Source organism: Rutilus rutilus (genome assembly GCF_951802725.1).
Source record: "Rutilus rutilus genome assembly, chromosome: 16".
In the NCBI taxonomy this organism is placed as follows: domain Eukaryota; kingdom Metazoa; phylum Chordata; class Actinopteri; order Cypriniformes; family Leuciscidae; genus Rutilus; species Rutilus rutilus.
In genome coordinates, this window is record NC_140224.1 from 529,717 (window position 1) to 545,592 (window position 15,876).

The 15,876-nt window shown below is 44.6% G+C and overlaps 1 protein-coding gene across 1 annotated transcript in view; it reads right to left on the reverse strand.

Annotated features, from left to right (window-relative positions):
- The window catches only part of dnah9 (dynein, axonemal, heavy chain 9), a 117,545-nt gene that overhangs the window by 12,080 nt on the left and 89,589 nt on the right, over window positions 1-15,876 (reverse strand). Inside the window, exons 56-63 of the mRNA XM_084433490.1 lie at window positions 11,587-11,751; window positions 11,173-11,313; window positions 10,528-10,698; window positions 10,195-10,317; window positions 7,534-7,727; window positions 5,564-5,712; window positions 5,116-5,243; window positions 774-1,001 (exon numbers count right to left, since the gene is read on the reverse strand). Coding sequence (XP_084289616.1) covers window positions 774-1,001; window positions 5,116-5,243; window positions 5,564-5,712; window positions 7,534-7,727; window positions 10,195-10,317; window positions 10,528-10,698; window positions 11,173-11,313; window positions 11,587-11,751 — 1,299 coding nt within the window. The remainder of the gene's footprint in view (window positions 1-773; window positions 1,002-5,115; window positions 5,244-5,563; window positions 5,713-7,533; window positions 7,728-10,194; window positions 10,318-10,527; window positions 10,699-11,172; window positions 11,314-11,586; window positions 11,752-15,876) is intronic.

A 15,876-nucleotide genomic window follows, 5' to 3' on the forward strand; every position in this document is an offset into this window, starting at 1 on the left:
CTCCATCGGTTTACCATCTCCATAGCGGTGTGTCACTGCTCGTCACAATCAAACCAATCACCAGGAGTTAAAAATCATCTGAATCTGACGACGCCAACACGAAGCACATGACTGCTCTCTGCTCGGACGGATGAGAAGGTCAATATGAAAGTAGCTGTCATCTTCTGGATTACTGCGGCTCGCTAGAGCTAGAGCTGTTTAGGCCTTTTCTCTGTCATTGATTTACTCTCAAGGTGTGTACGAGACCAGAATGCGACTCGTTCTGCCCCAGATCGAGCTCATCCAGAACACAGGCACCAGTGTAACTCAGATCTGAGTGCTGGATCAGCCAGACCACAGAACACCACACTGGGAAATTACTCTGGTATCCAGAAATGCATTAGAAATGCTCTTTACACATGCAGTAACTTGTTTTTTCCAAAAAACAATTCAAGCTAATATGAATATAAAGAGTAGATCTTTCAAAGTATATTAAATTGCTGACACTGTTAAACTAAAAGTGGCTCACATGCTAAAGAGTTTTAATCCTATTTTATATACTATCAAAACTATATAATATGCCAGAATAGTTTTTGTGCGCTGCAAATCATAGCTTGAAAACAGCAGAAAGGTGTGTGTGTGTGTGTGTGTGTGTGTGTCAGGAGAATTACAGAAAGTTTAATTTGAGGGTTTTTTGGGCAAATACTGCACAGCATAACTGTAGTGGAGTGTGACTGTGAGGGTCGCTGTGCTGTGAGTGGCTGTCAGGAGCATCATGTGATGAGGTCCCGCACCTGGCTGAAGTTGTCCAGGGCTTTGTGCAGGTTGGCATGCATGCCCATGGGCGGCTCGTTGGTGATCTTGATGGAGTTCTCCAGGATGCCCTGAGGGATGATGTGTCCGTCGGCTGAGGACGCCGGCTCGGCGCTGACGAACGCCCTGAAGCTCGGGTGACTGCCCTCCGCCAGCTGCTCCAGCTTCTTCTCCAGCGTGCCCAGCCACTTCGACACCAGGTGGATGTTCTGCAGCACACACACACACACACACACACATTTAAACACAACCAGCCCATCCTTCAGTGATTATAGGGTGTAAAACTCCTTCTACAATCTTCTACACAAGTCTTCAGATGACGCTAACTCTGAATCAACACGCACCAATGCTACATTTCTCTACAGGTCATAATCATTTGTTAACAAACAAGTGTTCATTACTTCAATGAGCTCATTGTTTCTGCATTGAATTAATACATTGTTTAAATGAATAAATGTTTTGATAACTGTGATTTCTGAAATGCATAACTTACACACTTCCCTCTGATACAGATCTCTCTGTAATGTGGACTCCTGCTCTCTCTGTAAATCTAATGTGTATTGTGAAAAAGCGCTATACAAATAAATGTGAATTGAACTTTTGTACTGTCTAACGCTCTAAAATGCAATGTTTCTCATTGTATTAAAAATGTAACAACAAAAGGGGAATGACAGACTGATAACCCTCGAGCACAAACCCCATCTCCTCCTCATCATCTGCAGAGGAACTGCACTGAACGAACACGTGTTTAAATCACTATAACAGCGCGACTGATTCCCAGAGAAAGATTTAAAAGAAAGAAAATAAACTCTAAATGAATTCAATATTGCAATTGGTTTATAATGACTTGAAAGTACCAAGGATGAGCTAAAGACCACATCAGATATTAAGCCTTTCTTTCTTTTCTGTTCTCTCTCTCAAGTTCAAGTTCAAATGAGCTTCATTGACAAGACAAATGAACATTATATTGCCAAAGCATTTATGAGCAGGAACAAATTAAATTGACCAAAGCAGGCTTTCTCAGGCGATGTATGGCGGCGCACCGAGTGTGAGACGCAGTGTAAGAGCAAGCGGTTTCTGCTTTCTTCAGGAGGCGACTTGATTTTAATACACGGTAAAATCATTGACTAACTGAGGACACACCAACACTAACCCTGTCTGGCATCCATCTTAACTGTACTCAGATTGTACTGTCATTCTATCATTAGCACTGAAAAGGTGTTGCACAACTGATGAACTCGCTCCTCGCCGTACATCAAATTGAATTATGATTTCATTATTTCAAAAGGTTTATTCTAACACACAACATGCACATTGTAACTGTGCTTCAAGGAAAAGCACTTTCCAGCCGAATCTGCCGGTCAAGCTTGATAATGCGGGCGAGGCTTTAAAGGGCTGAATGCAGCATATTCCTTCCAGAAGAGCCATTAAAGTTAAACACTCTCCTGGCAGCCAGTTCCCCGTCTCCCCCCGTCTCCCCCCGTCTCTCCTCGTCTCTGCTCAGTGTGTGCGAGAGGACAGGGGACTCCGGTCAGCTGGCTCCAGGATTAGCGATTGATTGGCTCTCCACAGTGAGTGGATTCTGCACTTCTGCCGGACGGGGCCGTGAGCTGCAGTATAATTAACCTTCACTGGAGGGGAACTTCCCTGAGCTCATGAGAGGAGCGCTCGCTGAGGCCGGAGAGCTGATGGAGACTGGGGGACGGAGATGGGAATCGGTGGGGCCATCGATTGAGAATCTCATGCAAAGGCAATTAAACCGGTGTGTTTCTGACCAGCGCAGCGAGCGGAGGAGATCGGGTCCAGGGGATCACGTCCTCACGCTTCTACCGCTTCTACCGCTCAGTGAAAGTCATCGTGACTCTGTGTGAGAGTGGAAGGAACTCTGTTGAGATCGCGTTAGATGATGCAGCATTTTCTCGTGAGAATCGTCCACATCAGAACATCTGATTTCAGAGAGTTGTATCTATATGGGCAGTGTGTGCATGTGTGTGTCTGCTGGAGCACGTCCAGACTCGTGTGTGTAATGAGACGCTGTGGTGGGAGAGAGACACTGGGATGTAATGGACTCATTAGTGGAGTGTGGTGTTACGACAGCGGAACAACCGGCCATTAATCAGCCGAGAGCGAGAGCGAAGAGACACAGACATTTACTGTGCTCAAGTACAGGCCACACCCCTCATCTGACACACTACAGTCACACACACACACACTCTCAGCGTTCACACACACACTACAAGTACAGGCCACACCCCTCATCTGACACACTACAGTCACACACACACACACTCTCAGCGTTCACACACACACTACAAGTACAGGCCACACCCCTCATCTGACACACTACAGTCACACACACACACACTCAGCGTTCACACACACACTACAAGTACAGGCCACACCCCTCATCTGACACACTACAGTCACACACACACACACTCAGCGTTCACACACACACTACAAGTACAGGCCACACCCCTCATCTGACACACTACAGTCACACACACACACTCTCAGCGTTCACACACACACTACAAGTACAGGCCACACCCCTCATCTGACACACTACAGTCACACACACACACACTCTCAGCGTTCACACACACACTACAAGTACAGGCCACACCCCTCATCTGACACACTACAGTCACACACACACACACTCTCAGCGTTCACACACACACTACAAGTACAGGCCACACCCCTCATCTGACACACTACAGTCACACACACACACACTCTCAGCGTTCACACACACACTACAAGTACAGGCCACACCCCTCATCTGAGTCACTACAGTCACACACACACACACTCTCAGCGCTCACACACACTCTACAAGTACAGGCCACACCCCTCATCTGACACACTACAGTCACACACACACACTCTCAGCGTTCACACACACACACACTACAAGTACAGGCCACACCCCTCATCTGAGTCACTACAGTCACACACACACACTCTCAGCGTTCACACACACACTACAAGTACAGGCCACACCCCTCATCTGACACACTACAGTCACACACACACACTACAAGTACAGGCCACACCCCTCATCTGAGTCACTACAGTCACACACACACACTCTCAGCGTTCACACACACACTACAAGTACAGGCCACACCCCTCATCTGAGTCACTACAGTCACACACACACACTCTCAGCGTTCACACACACACTACAAGTACAGGCCACACCCCTCATCTGACACACTACAGTCACACACACACACTACAAGTACAGGCCACACCCCTCATCTGACACACTACAGTCACACACACACACTCTCAGCGTTCACACACACACACTCTCAGCGTTCACACACACACTACAAGTACAGGCCACACCCCTCATCTGAGTCACTACAGTCACACACACACACACTCTCAGCGTTCACACACACACTACAAGTACAGGCCACACCCCTCATCTGAGTCACTACAGTCACACACACACACACTCTCAGCGCTCACACACACTCTACAAGTACAGGCCACACCCCTCATCTGACACACTACAGTCACACACACACACTCTCAGCGCTCACACACACTCTACAAGTACAGGCCACACCCCTCATCTGAGTCACTACAGTCACACACACACACACACTCTCAGCGCTCACACACACTCTACAAGTACAGGCCACACCCCTCATCTGAGTCACTACAGTCACACACACACACACTCTCAGCGCTCACACACACACTACAAGTACAGGCCTAATACACCTCATCTGAGTCACTACAGTCACACACACACACTCCTAATCTCCTAATACACCTGGACTTTTCTCTCAGTATAAGTTAAGTACACTGAAGTGTAATTTTAAGTATAATTCTGATAAGTACATAAAGTATATTTTTGAGAAGTATATAAAATGTAGACTGAAAGTATACTTTCTTATTTTTAGTTTAAAAGAAGTATACTAATAGAAAACTTGAATAAACTTACTTTCGTAAGGGTTACTATAAGATCCCACTAATGAGCGATTCATTTGATACAGTATTTATTAATGTTTTTTAACATTAGTTAATAAAAATACTGTTCAAAAAACAATAGTGTCATTATTTAGTTGTCATCTGAAACCAATCAATAACATCTTTTCATGTATTAGTAAATGCTGAAATTAATCAAGATAAATAAGTGCCTTAGAATTACTTTTCATTATAAGTTCATGTTCACTAATGTAGTTCACTAAAGTTAACAAATGAACCCTTTCTATAAAGTGTTACCAATGATGCGTATCAGGTGAAGGGCATCAGTGTAATGCTGCACACACACCTGGACTCCTCAGCTGTGCTCGTGTTTACCTGTAGAATGACCCAGTGTCCCTCTCGGGCTGCCGTATCCAGAGCCTGCTCCGCCACCACCTCCTGACCCTGGCCCAGCGACACGTTGTGGAAGTTCTTGTTGTCGAAGGTGAATCCCAGTTTTCTCCCTGCAGGAGTTATTAAAGCTCAGATTACAGGTGTTCGTGAGCGTGTGTTTGAGCTGATCCCTCACATGACTGTCAGTAAACCCTCAACTCTGCCTAATGGAGAAGAGCAGGAGAGAGTCTGGAGACAGTGACCAGCTCAGACAGTCTCTCCCACACGCCAGCGCTTCATCAGACGCACACCATCACGGCTGTGAGAGCAGGTCCGCTGATCTTTACGGCTCATTTTAAAAATACCAAAAGGACATTTGGAAAATGCCAAAATGCCAGCTTAGCTTTAAATCACTGCGGCATTGTGGGTAAAGGAAGTAGCTGGCCAGTACCGTGTTTCTCCACGTCCTTCAGCGGGTCGACTCCGGGAGACAGGATGAAGAACATGGGAGTGGCGGGTCCCGACTCCTCGTACGACACAGCGAAGTCCAGCGAGCGGCTCACCACGAACTTACTGCCCAGCTTCTCCTCCACAAAATCCCTGCAGGAGAAACCATGATTACGGCACTGGTGATGAGGAGCTTGTGTTCCCAGTGAGCCGTGTGTAGAGCACAGAGGGAACTGAGCTGAGGGAACTGATGGTTTAAGACACTGTCTTATTAGATCAACACTGCGTCGTCTTCCTAAAGGTCACGATCACTCGACTGCAGGAACTACTCAACTACCAACTCTCCACCAATGGCAGACAGCGCTCTCTGTGCAGGGATTGGGAATTATTCACTGGAAAGCTGTCAGAAGAGTTAGGCACAGATTAGAATTATGATATTAGTTTGATTCAGTCTGACACATGAATGGCTAATGAGCTGAATCCCTCAGAGCGGTGTCTGGTCACGAGGCAGTGAGGACGTCTGCAGTGTTTTTGTAGCGATTTTTAATTTGTAAATAAATATTAAATTAGCCTGTTAGCTGTCAGTCACACTTGGCGCATGCTAACATATTTTAATAATCATCATATATTAGGTATTATTGGAAAGCTTAAACACTCAAAATTCATCCTGTTAAACATATTTTGAGATCAGACATTGCGCTGCGCAGAGGTGTCAAAAGTATTCACATTCATTACTCAGGTAGAAGTATAGATACTAGGGTTTAAAAAGACTTCTGTAGAAGTTATCAACTCAAGCTTTTTACTCAAGTAAAAGTATAAAAGTACTTGTTTCAAAACTACTTAAAGTATAAAAGTAAAAGTAATGTAAGAAAAAAAATGCAATTAATGCTCTCTCTCTCTCTCTCTCTCTCTGTCTCTCCCTCTCTCTCTCTCTCTCTCTCTCTCTCTCTCTCTCTCTCTCTGTCTCTCCCTCTCTCTCTCTCTCTCTCTCTCTCTCTCTCTGTCTCTCCCTCTCTCTCTCTCTCTCTCTCTCCCTCTCTCTCTCTCTCTCTCTCTCTCTCTGTCTCTCTCTCTCTCTCTCTCTCTCTCTCTCTCTCTCTCTCTCTCTCTCTCTCTCTCTCTCTCTGTCTCTCCCTCTCTCTCTCTCTCTCTCTCTGTCTCTCTCTCTCTCTCTCTCTCTCTCTCCCTCTTTCTCTCTCTCTCTGTCTCTCCCTCTCTCTCTCTCTCTCTCTCTCTCTCCCTCTCTCTCTCTCTCTGAATCAATATTTGACGCGATTTGCCCCGATTTCTCCCTCGCTTACTGCATCTAGGTTTCCTTCGGAGGAGTTTTGGCGCTTCGCACAACCAAATGTGACTACAGCCTCTCACAAGTTAGAAAGAAAACACAACGCCAATCAGTTTAGCGATGTGTGTTCAGGAGGCGGGACTCAGATCTAAACCGTTTGTGTAATTGGCCAATTTTTTTTTTTAACGACGACAAGCCGGAATGAAAACAAGCCGAAATTAAATAGGAGTAACGAGGCTATTTTTAAAATGTAAGGAGTAGAAAGTACAGATAATTGCGTGAAAATGTAAGGAGTAGAAGTAAAAAGTCGTCTGAAAAATACTTACTCCAGTAAAGTATAGATACCCCAAATTTCTACTTAAGTAAGGTAACGAAGTATTTGTACTTGACACCTCTGGCGCTGCGTTTGCTTTACTTTAAAACCGTTTAGCTACTCATTTTTTGTGATATCAACTTCAAATTCGGCCTTGGTTAGACATACGGCTTTGAAGCCAAATTATTCTGTAAAATAAAAATGTTTAGGTCAGTACGTTTGCTTTACAGTGATCTTAAAGTTCTGTAGCATTCACTAACAGCCAGCCGAGTGTCTTCAGACAGAGACTATGAAGCATTAGATCAGTCTGAGTTCAGATCTGTGACAGTAACAGGTTAAACTGGTCAGGTTAGGGTTAAACTGGTGTGCCTCTGACCTGACGGCGTAGGTCATCCTGTCGGGCCGCAGCGCTCTCATCATACACAGCCTCTGGAGAGACGTCTTACTCTTCCACTCCTGAGGGAACTTCTCCTTCTCAGGACACTCTGAATCCACAAACTTCTTCCAGCGCTTCGCCGAGCCTTCGATGTCCCGGTCCAGGTTATGAAACTCCTCGATGGCAGAGAGAGACTGAAACCACAACACAATGTCACAATCTTTCATTGAATAAATCATTAGCAAGAGGAAATACTGATCAGGCATCCTCTAAAACCAGCTCAAGGGCAGTCGGTGCGTCACACGTCCTCTTCAGCTCACACCAGCTCATCTGAAATGCTCCTGCGGTTTAGCAAATTAATTTGTAAAAGTACAACTATTTCATGTCGTCTCAGAATTAATTTGAAGTCATAAAAGCTGCATGCAAAATAATTATAAAATAATTAGGAAAGATCTTCACTAGAGTTTAGCATGTGACACAGCAGGACACGCTTCACGTCAGCCAGGCTTTCATCAGTAATACAAGCATGTTTCATTAAGTCTGCATTATTTTGCGAGCATGCTGAGTGGACAATATGCAATCTTATCAAAAGAAGAGAAGTTATGATGACAGAAGAGTCAGATTCAACATTGTCAAGGCGCTAATCAAATCTAACTACAAAGTAAAGCGTCTTTATGCCACAAACTGCTGAGTAAACAGGAGCGTGTTCCTTCATAAACCAGACTTCCAGAAGTGCTTCGGCAGCAGAAGAGCAGATTTGCTCCGGTGGAGTTATATTCATCTCCTCTGGGAAGAACAACGCGGTGACATACGCCGGTCCCTTTCATCCGGCGGGAGAATGATGACTCATAATCCCAGAAAGCCTCGCTGATGGGAAACACTATATCCTAACGGCAGATTTCAGCACATTACGGACTCTCAAATGAGATCAGATTTACATTTGCAGCGCTGACGATAACTGTGCGGGAGAGCGGCGTGCGTCCGGGAGACTCTGAGCTCTTCAGGACAGAAGAGCCAGTTAAACACGAGCTAGCCGGAGCGTGTGTAGAGTTAGGGCCGTCTCCCATCGCTTCTCAGTGTAGACTCGCTCGATGCACGTCTCTAACCGCTGCGCTCCAGTCTAAAACACAGCGCTCAAGTTAAAGGAAGTTCAGCTTTTAGAAAAGGGTCTATGTCCGCTCCGCTGACCGGCGTCTCGACATGAACAGCAGAAACACAGTCAGTGTGAACCGGCTCGTAATGTTCATGTGGTCATGTTGAACTGCTAACTGTATCTATGATGAAGTGATGGTGAAATACAAACTGTAATATTATAAGGAAAGTTCACTTAAAAAAAGAAACTACAACAATAACAACCACAATAATAAGTTATTTAAAGCCAATGTTTGCTGTATACAGTTAAAGTATTAGATATTAATAGTCTGCATCATTTAAGGCCGTTCACACCAGTGAAGATAACTATTATAATGATCCAAATATAATTCTAAAAATCTGCTTATGTTGCAGAAAATGAAGTGTTTCACACAGTGAATGCGGATGCTGAATGCGGATGCTGAGCGCAGATGCTGAATGCGGATGCTGAATGCGGATGCTGAATGCGGATGCTGAATGCGGATGCTGAATGCGGATGCTGAATGCGGATGCTGAATGCGGATGCTGAATGCGGATGCTGAATGCGGATGCTGAGCGCAGATGCTGAATGCGGATGCTGAATGCGGATGCTGAATGCGGATGCTGAACGCAGATGCTGAATGCGGATGCTGAATGCGGATGCTGAATGCGGATGCTGAACGCAGATGCTGAATGCGGATGCTGAATGCGGATGCTGAATGCGGATGCTGAATGCGGATGCTGAATGCGGATGCTGAACGCAGATGCTGAATGCGGATGCTGAATGCGGATGCTGAATGCGGATGCTGAACGCAGATGCTGAATGCGGATGCTGAATGCGGATGCTGAATGCGGATGCTGAATGCGGATGCTGAATGCGGATGCTGAACGCGGATGCTGAATGCGGATGCTGAATGCGGATGCTGAATGCGGATGCTGAACGCGGATGCTGAATGCGGATGCTGAATGCGGATGCTGAATGCGGATGCTGAATGCGGATGCTGAACGCAGATGCTGAATGCGGATGCTGAACGCGGATGCTGAACGCGGATGCTGAATGCGGATGCTGAACGCGGATGCTGAATGCGGATGCTGAATGCGGATGCTGAATGCGGATGCTGAATGCGGATGCTGAATGCGGATGCTGAATGCGGATGCTGAATGCGGATGCTGAATGCGGATGCTGAACGCGGATGCTGAATGCGGATGCTGAACGCAGATGCTGAATGCGGATGCTGAATGCGGATGCTGAATGCGGATGCTGAATGCGGATGCTGAATGCGGATGCTGAATGCGGATGCTGAACGCAGATGCTGAATGCGGATGCTGAATGCGGATGCTGAACGCAGATGCTGAATGCGGATGTTGAACGCAGATGCTGATTTATACGACAAACTCCAAAGCAGAAACATAAAAGTTTCATGTTCTCGGTTTAAACTCGAAATCGTTCCTGATATTAAAGCTCATCTTGGTTCTGAATTGATTTGACAATCAAATATTAAGATATGATGAGCACAGTTTCAGAGAAATAAAGTATAGAACGAGACTGACTTTGATGCCGCCCCAGGAGTGATCGGACAGGAAGTCCACCGGTGATGTCAGTCCAGGAAGCACTGGGTAACGCAACAGGAAGTCCAGCTCTCGGGGAATGATCTCTTTACTCATGAGCAACACCTGCAGGAGAGATGAAGAGTGTGTTTAGGAGAAGTGTGTGTGTGTGTGTGTGTGTGTGTGTGTGAGTGTGTGTGTGTGTGTGTGTGTGTGTGTGTGTGTGTGTGTGTGTGTGAGTGAGTGTGTGTGTAAGTGTGTGTGTGTGTGTGTGAGTGTGTGTGTGTGTGTGTGTGTGTGTGTGTGTGTGTGTGTGTGTGTGTGTGAGATGCTCACCTGGAAGGCCAGCTGGGCGGTGTAGGTGAGCTTGTCACACTCGAAGAGCCCGCGGGTCGTGTACTGGAACACAGATGACGTGATGCTGTCGATCAGATTCAAGACTCGCTGCTTCAAGCTCTCATCAGGCTCAGCTTTCAGTACGGCCTTCTGAAACACCACGCTGAACGCCTGCACCAGAGGAACACACACACGCGCACACACACACGCACGCACACACACACACACACACACACACACACACAGAACAATGAGGAGACTGAGACGGACACAGAACTAATGAGTTTCTCTCTAATGAGGCGCTTCTGTTAACAGTGCTGAGGAAGATTTCTCTGCATACATTTGTACACAAAAGAAGCAGCAATTATTTTGATATCTGTAGACTGTATCTTGTCGGCATGATGACTGAAAACACACACAAACTAACTATACATTCATAATCTATTTGTCAGCAAAGCTGTTCTTCAGAACAATAAAATAAAGTGTTTTTTAAAGAACTCTGTGCTGCAGTTCGAGAGGAAGTCTGGGTCAGTCAGTGTTGATCTTTACACTGGATCAAACTCAGAGTTCATGACCCTTTATTAACTGTTAGATGCACAGAACACACTGATGGGCCGAGGAGAAACACCAGGCCTCCACCGGTACCTTGAGAGAGAACTGGTACATGGGGTGTATTTTATTGAGGTCGTTCATGATGAAGTAGAGGAGCGAGGCTCGGGCCGCCGCTGGACGGTAGTGCTCTCTGGCGGTGTTGATCTCGGCCTCCGTCACCTTCGCCTCCTTCACCTGTAGCACACACACACACACACACACACACACACACACACACACACACATCACTATCTGCTATCTGACAATACAGGTGCAAACACACACACACACACACACATCACTATCTGCTATCTGACAATACAGGTGCAAACACACACACACACACACATCACTATCTGCTATCAGACAATACAGGTGCAAACACACACACACACACACATCACTATCTGCTATCTGACAATACAGGTGCAAACACACACACACACACACACACACACACACACACACCTTGACTTTGATCTCTGCCACTGTCCGTTTGGTGATCTCCAGGTTCTCCACCAGCTCGATGTCCCCGAGGAAGTTCCCGGACGCCGAGGACAGGCGTGAGAGCAGGTTGTCCTCCAGAGTTTTCAAAGTGATTTTGAAGCCGTTCTGCTGCGTTGTGAGGTTTGACTACAAAGTAAAAGACACAGAAAGACATGTGAGATAAAAACAAGAGCCACGGGGCAGAAGTCAGGCACATCTGAGAGATCAATATGTGCAGTCGTCTTTGCATGGATTAGCAGACTTCCTCTCGCCAAAGACATCAAACCCCAGCGCCGGCGTGTGATGGGACTGTCAATGCTGGCGGATCCATTCCCTGCGTCTGATAGAGAGCTAATGCAGACGAGCGACGGCCTGGACTGCAGATCACACGGACACGCTCAGAGAGCCTCATCTCAGAAACACTCATATAGGACTGTGAAGACACTACACATCCCTGAACAGGTCAATCTGCACACTAACAACCCTATAACAGCGTCGCTCGCCCGCGGCCGCCGGAGCGTCTCTGTGATCCTCTGCAAATAACAGCACTGGAGAAGAATCACACGAGCTCGGGTCAAAGATCCGGAGCGACGGCTCATCAGAGAGGAGGAAACTAGCCCTTCCTAATGAGTCAGTCATTAATGATTACATTTCCACTGGCATCTTGTGTGTCCAATTACCCAGGAGCTGAAAAACAAACAATTAACAGCAGCCGAGAGCCTCACTGAAGAAACTCACTGCACTTACGGTCTGATCCGAGCAACAGAAAGTGAGTTTGGCTGATCTGAGGTTCTCCTGCTCATTAGTGGGACTGGTGCGTCTCTCCCGGATCACAGTGGCATTTACTCCATCTAATGGCCTTGAGATGTGCAGATCTCAATGTGAAGGCTGTGATGAGATAAACTCACCGCATTGCGTGATGTAAAACACAAGCCAGGGAATATGAACAAACCCTCTAAACCCGCAGCGTCCCTGTGGTGTGGCTGCATAAGATCTAATTATAGAATCCAGTAAAGACTGGACAGAGTGTACCGATACCTCGTCATCTTACTCCACGTTAAGGGACTGTCACACTTTCTACAACTTTCACTATTAATTAAGACGATAGGAGAGTTCGGCATCCTTAGGATCTCAGCTTGCAGACACTAATTAATCAAGCTTCATTAAGTAACATATCAGTTCTACGGGATGCACATCTCGAAGTAACCGCATTCACTCCCTGTCAGTTATTAAAACACTTCTTTGGTTTGCTGTAATTTGTTCGCAAATAAAAGCCCTCAGCTTCAGCTTCAGACGCACATGTGGAAGACGAGCTGAAGTCCAGCTGAATAAATAAATAAGAGTGTCTTCCTCAGGGAAAGGGAGAGGAGTAATGGGAAAGTCGAGCCTGTGGCACAAACGCTTGCTTGACCATTCCAGCTAATTACTTGCAGTAATGTTATGCTAATATACTAATGCTAATATAATACATTTGCAAATGTGTTACCGATAGTCAAAGCTCTCATTGGTCATTAGCAAAATTGCTCAGGGTAAGCGTGTGCTAATTATATACATGAAGGTGCAAATAGTGCACCACTAATTAACCTTTTGTAAAGTAAAGGTGAGAACACACAGCCGCTCTCTGGGAAACAGCAAGTGTCATCAAATATTCTGATACGCATGCAGAACTTCAGCCAATCTAGACCTCAGAAATTGATGAATCCAATTAAGCTCTCAATCGCCTGTCATATAGCATCTAATTAAAGGGTTAGTTCACCAAAAAATGAAATTAGCCCATGATTTACTGTCCCTCAAGTCATCCTAGGTGTATATGACACTCTTCTGTCAGACGAACACAATCAGAGCTATATTAAAAAATGTCAGTGAATAGCCGTTTCTGTTTTGAAGTCCATAAAAGTGCATCTGTCCATCATAAAAGTGCATCTATCCATCATAAAAGTGCATCTATCCATCATAAAAGTGCATCTGTCCATCATAAAAGTGCATCTATCCATCATAAAAGTGCATCTATCCATCATAAAAGTGCATCTGTCCATCATAAAAGTGCATCTGTCCATCATAAAAGTGCATCTGTCCATCATAAAAGTGCATCTATCCATCATAAAGTGCATCTATCCATCATAAAGTGCATCTGTCCATCATAAAGTGCATCTGTCCATCATAAAAGTGCATCTATCCATCATAAAGTGCATCTATCCATCATAAAGTGCATCTATCCATCATAAAGTGCATCTATCCATCATAAAGTGCATCTATCCATCATAAAAGTGCATCTGTCCATCATAAAAGTGCATCTGTCCATCATAAAAGTGCATCTATCCATCATAAAGTGCATCTGTCCATCATAAAAGTGCATCTATCCATCATAAAAGTGCATCTATCCATCATAAAAGTGCATCTGTCCATCATAAAAGTGCATCTATCCATCATAAAGTGCATCTGTCCATCATAAAAGTGCATCTATCCATCATAAAGTGCATCTATCCATCATAAAGTGCATCTATCCATCATAAAGTGCATCTGTCCATCATAAAGTGCATCTGTCCATGCATCTATCCATCATAAAGTGCATCTGTCCATCATAAAAGTGCATCTATCCATCATAAAAGTGCATCTATCCATCATAAAAGTGCATCTGTCCATCATAAAAGTGCATCTGTCCATCATAAAAGTGCATCTGTCCATCATAAAAGTGCATCTATCCATCATAAAAGTGCATCTATCCATCATAAAAGTGCATCTGTCCATCATAAAAGTGCATCTATCCATCATAAAGTGCATCTGTCCATCATAAAAGTGCATCTGTCCATCATAAAAGTGCATCTATCCATCATAAAGTGCATCTGTCCATCATAAAAGTGCATCTATCCATCATAAAAGTGCATCTATCCATCATAAAAGTGCATCTGTCCATCATAAAGTGCATCTGTCCATCATAAAAGTGCATCTATCCATCATAAAGTGCATCTATCCATCATAAAGTGCATCTATCCATCATAAAGTGCATCTGTCCATCATAAAGTGCATCTATCCATCATAAAGTGCATCTATCCATCATAAAGTGCATCTATCCATCATAAAGTGCATCTGTCCATCATAAAGTGCATCTGTCCATCATAAAGTGCATCTGTCCATCATAAAGTGCATCTGTCCATCATAAAGTGCATCTGTCCATCATAAAGTGCTCCACAGGCTCCGGGGGGATAATAAAGGCCTTCTGAAGAAAAGTGTTTGTGTAAGAAAAATATCCATATTTAACACGTTACAAAGTAAAATTCTAGCTTCCGGCCAAACGAACATACGCAGTCTCTACTTACGCCTGAAGCGCAACTTACGCAACTCATGATGTCAGAAGTAGTGTAAATATCAGCAGTGCGTCGCATTACTCGGACATTATATTCGTCTGACAGAAGAATGTCATATTTTTTTTTTTTTTTTTTAATTGAACTCCTCTAAGACAGAGATTTTACTCATTGGCACACCTGCGGCTACACAAAAAGGGAGACATTTTAACTTGATCATCGATGATAGTGTTTTATCTCCATCTTCTTGTGCTCGTAACCTTGGTGTGATTTTTGACGCCCACTTAACATTAGACTCTCATATTAAGAGTATTACTAAATCTGCATTCCATCATCAAAGAAATATTGCAAGAATTAGGCCTTGTCTTACTCTACCTGACGCTGAAAGGCTTATTCATGCATTTGTTACATCCAGGATTGATTATTGTAATGCATTTTTTGTTGGTTTACCTGCTAAATCTATACAACTGCTGCAGTACATTCAGAATTCAGCAGCACGTGTGCTTACATACACTTCACCACGTCAACACATTACAGGTGTGCTTTATAGTTTGCATTGGCTACCTGTCCAGTCACGTATTGCTTTTAAAACTCTTACACTAACGTACAAAGCTATGCATGAAATCGCTCCTTCTTATTTCTGTGACTTAAGGCCCGTTCACACCAAGCACGATAACTATAAAGATAACGATAAAGATAACTATATATGCGTCCACACCAACGAACGATAACGGTCTTTTTATTCTAAGCACGCGCGCGCCCGCCCCATTTTAAATGCGCGAGACCTTTAAATTAGAATGGATTCTGATTGACTGTCAGTGTTTTATCGTTTGACAGCTGGAAAAAAATCGTTCTGAAAGTGATCCCAACGATATCGTTCCTCATATCTTTATCGTTATAGTTGTGGTGTGAACTCTGTTATTCTTTAATATGGAGAACGATTTTTAGAATTATATCTTTATCGTTATCT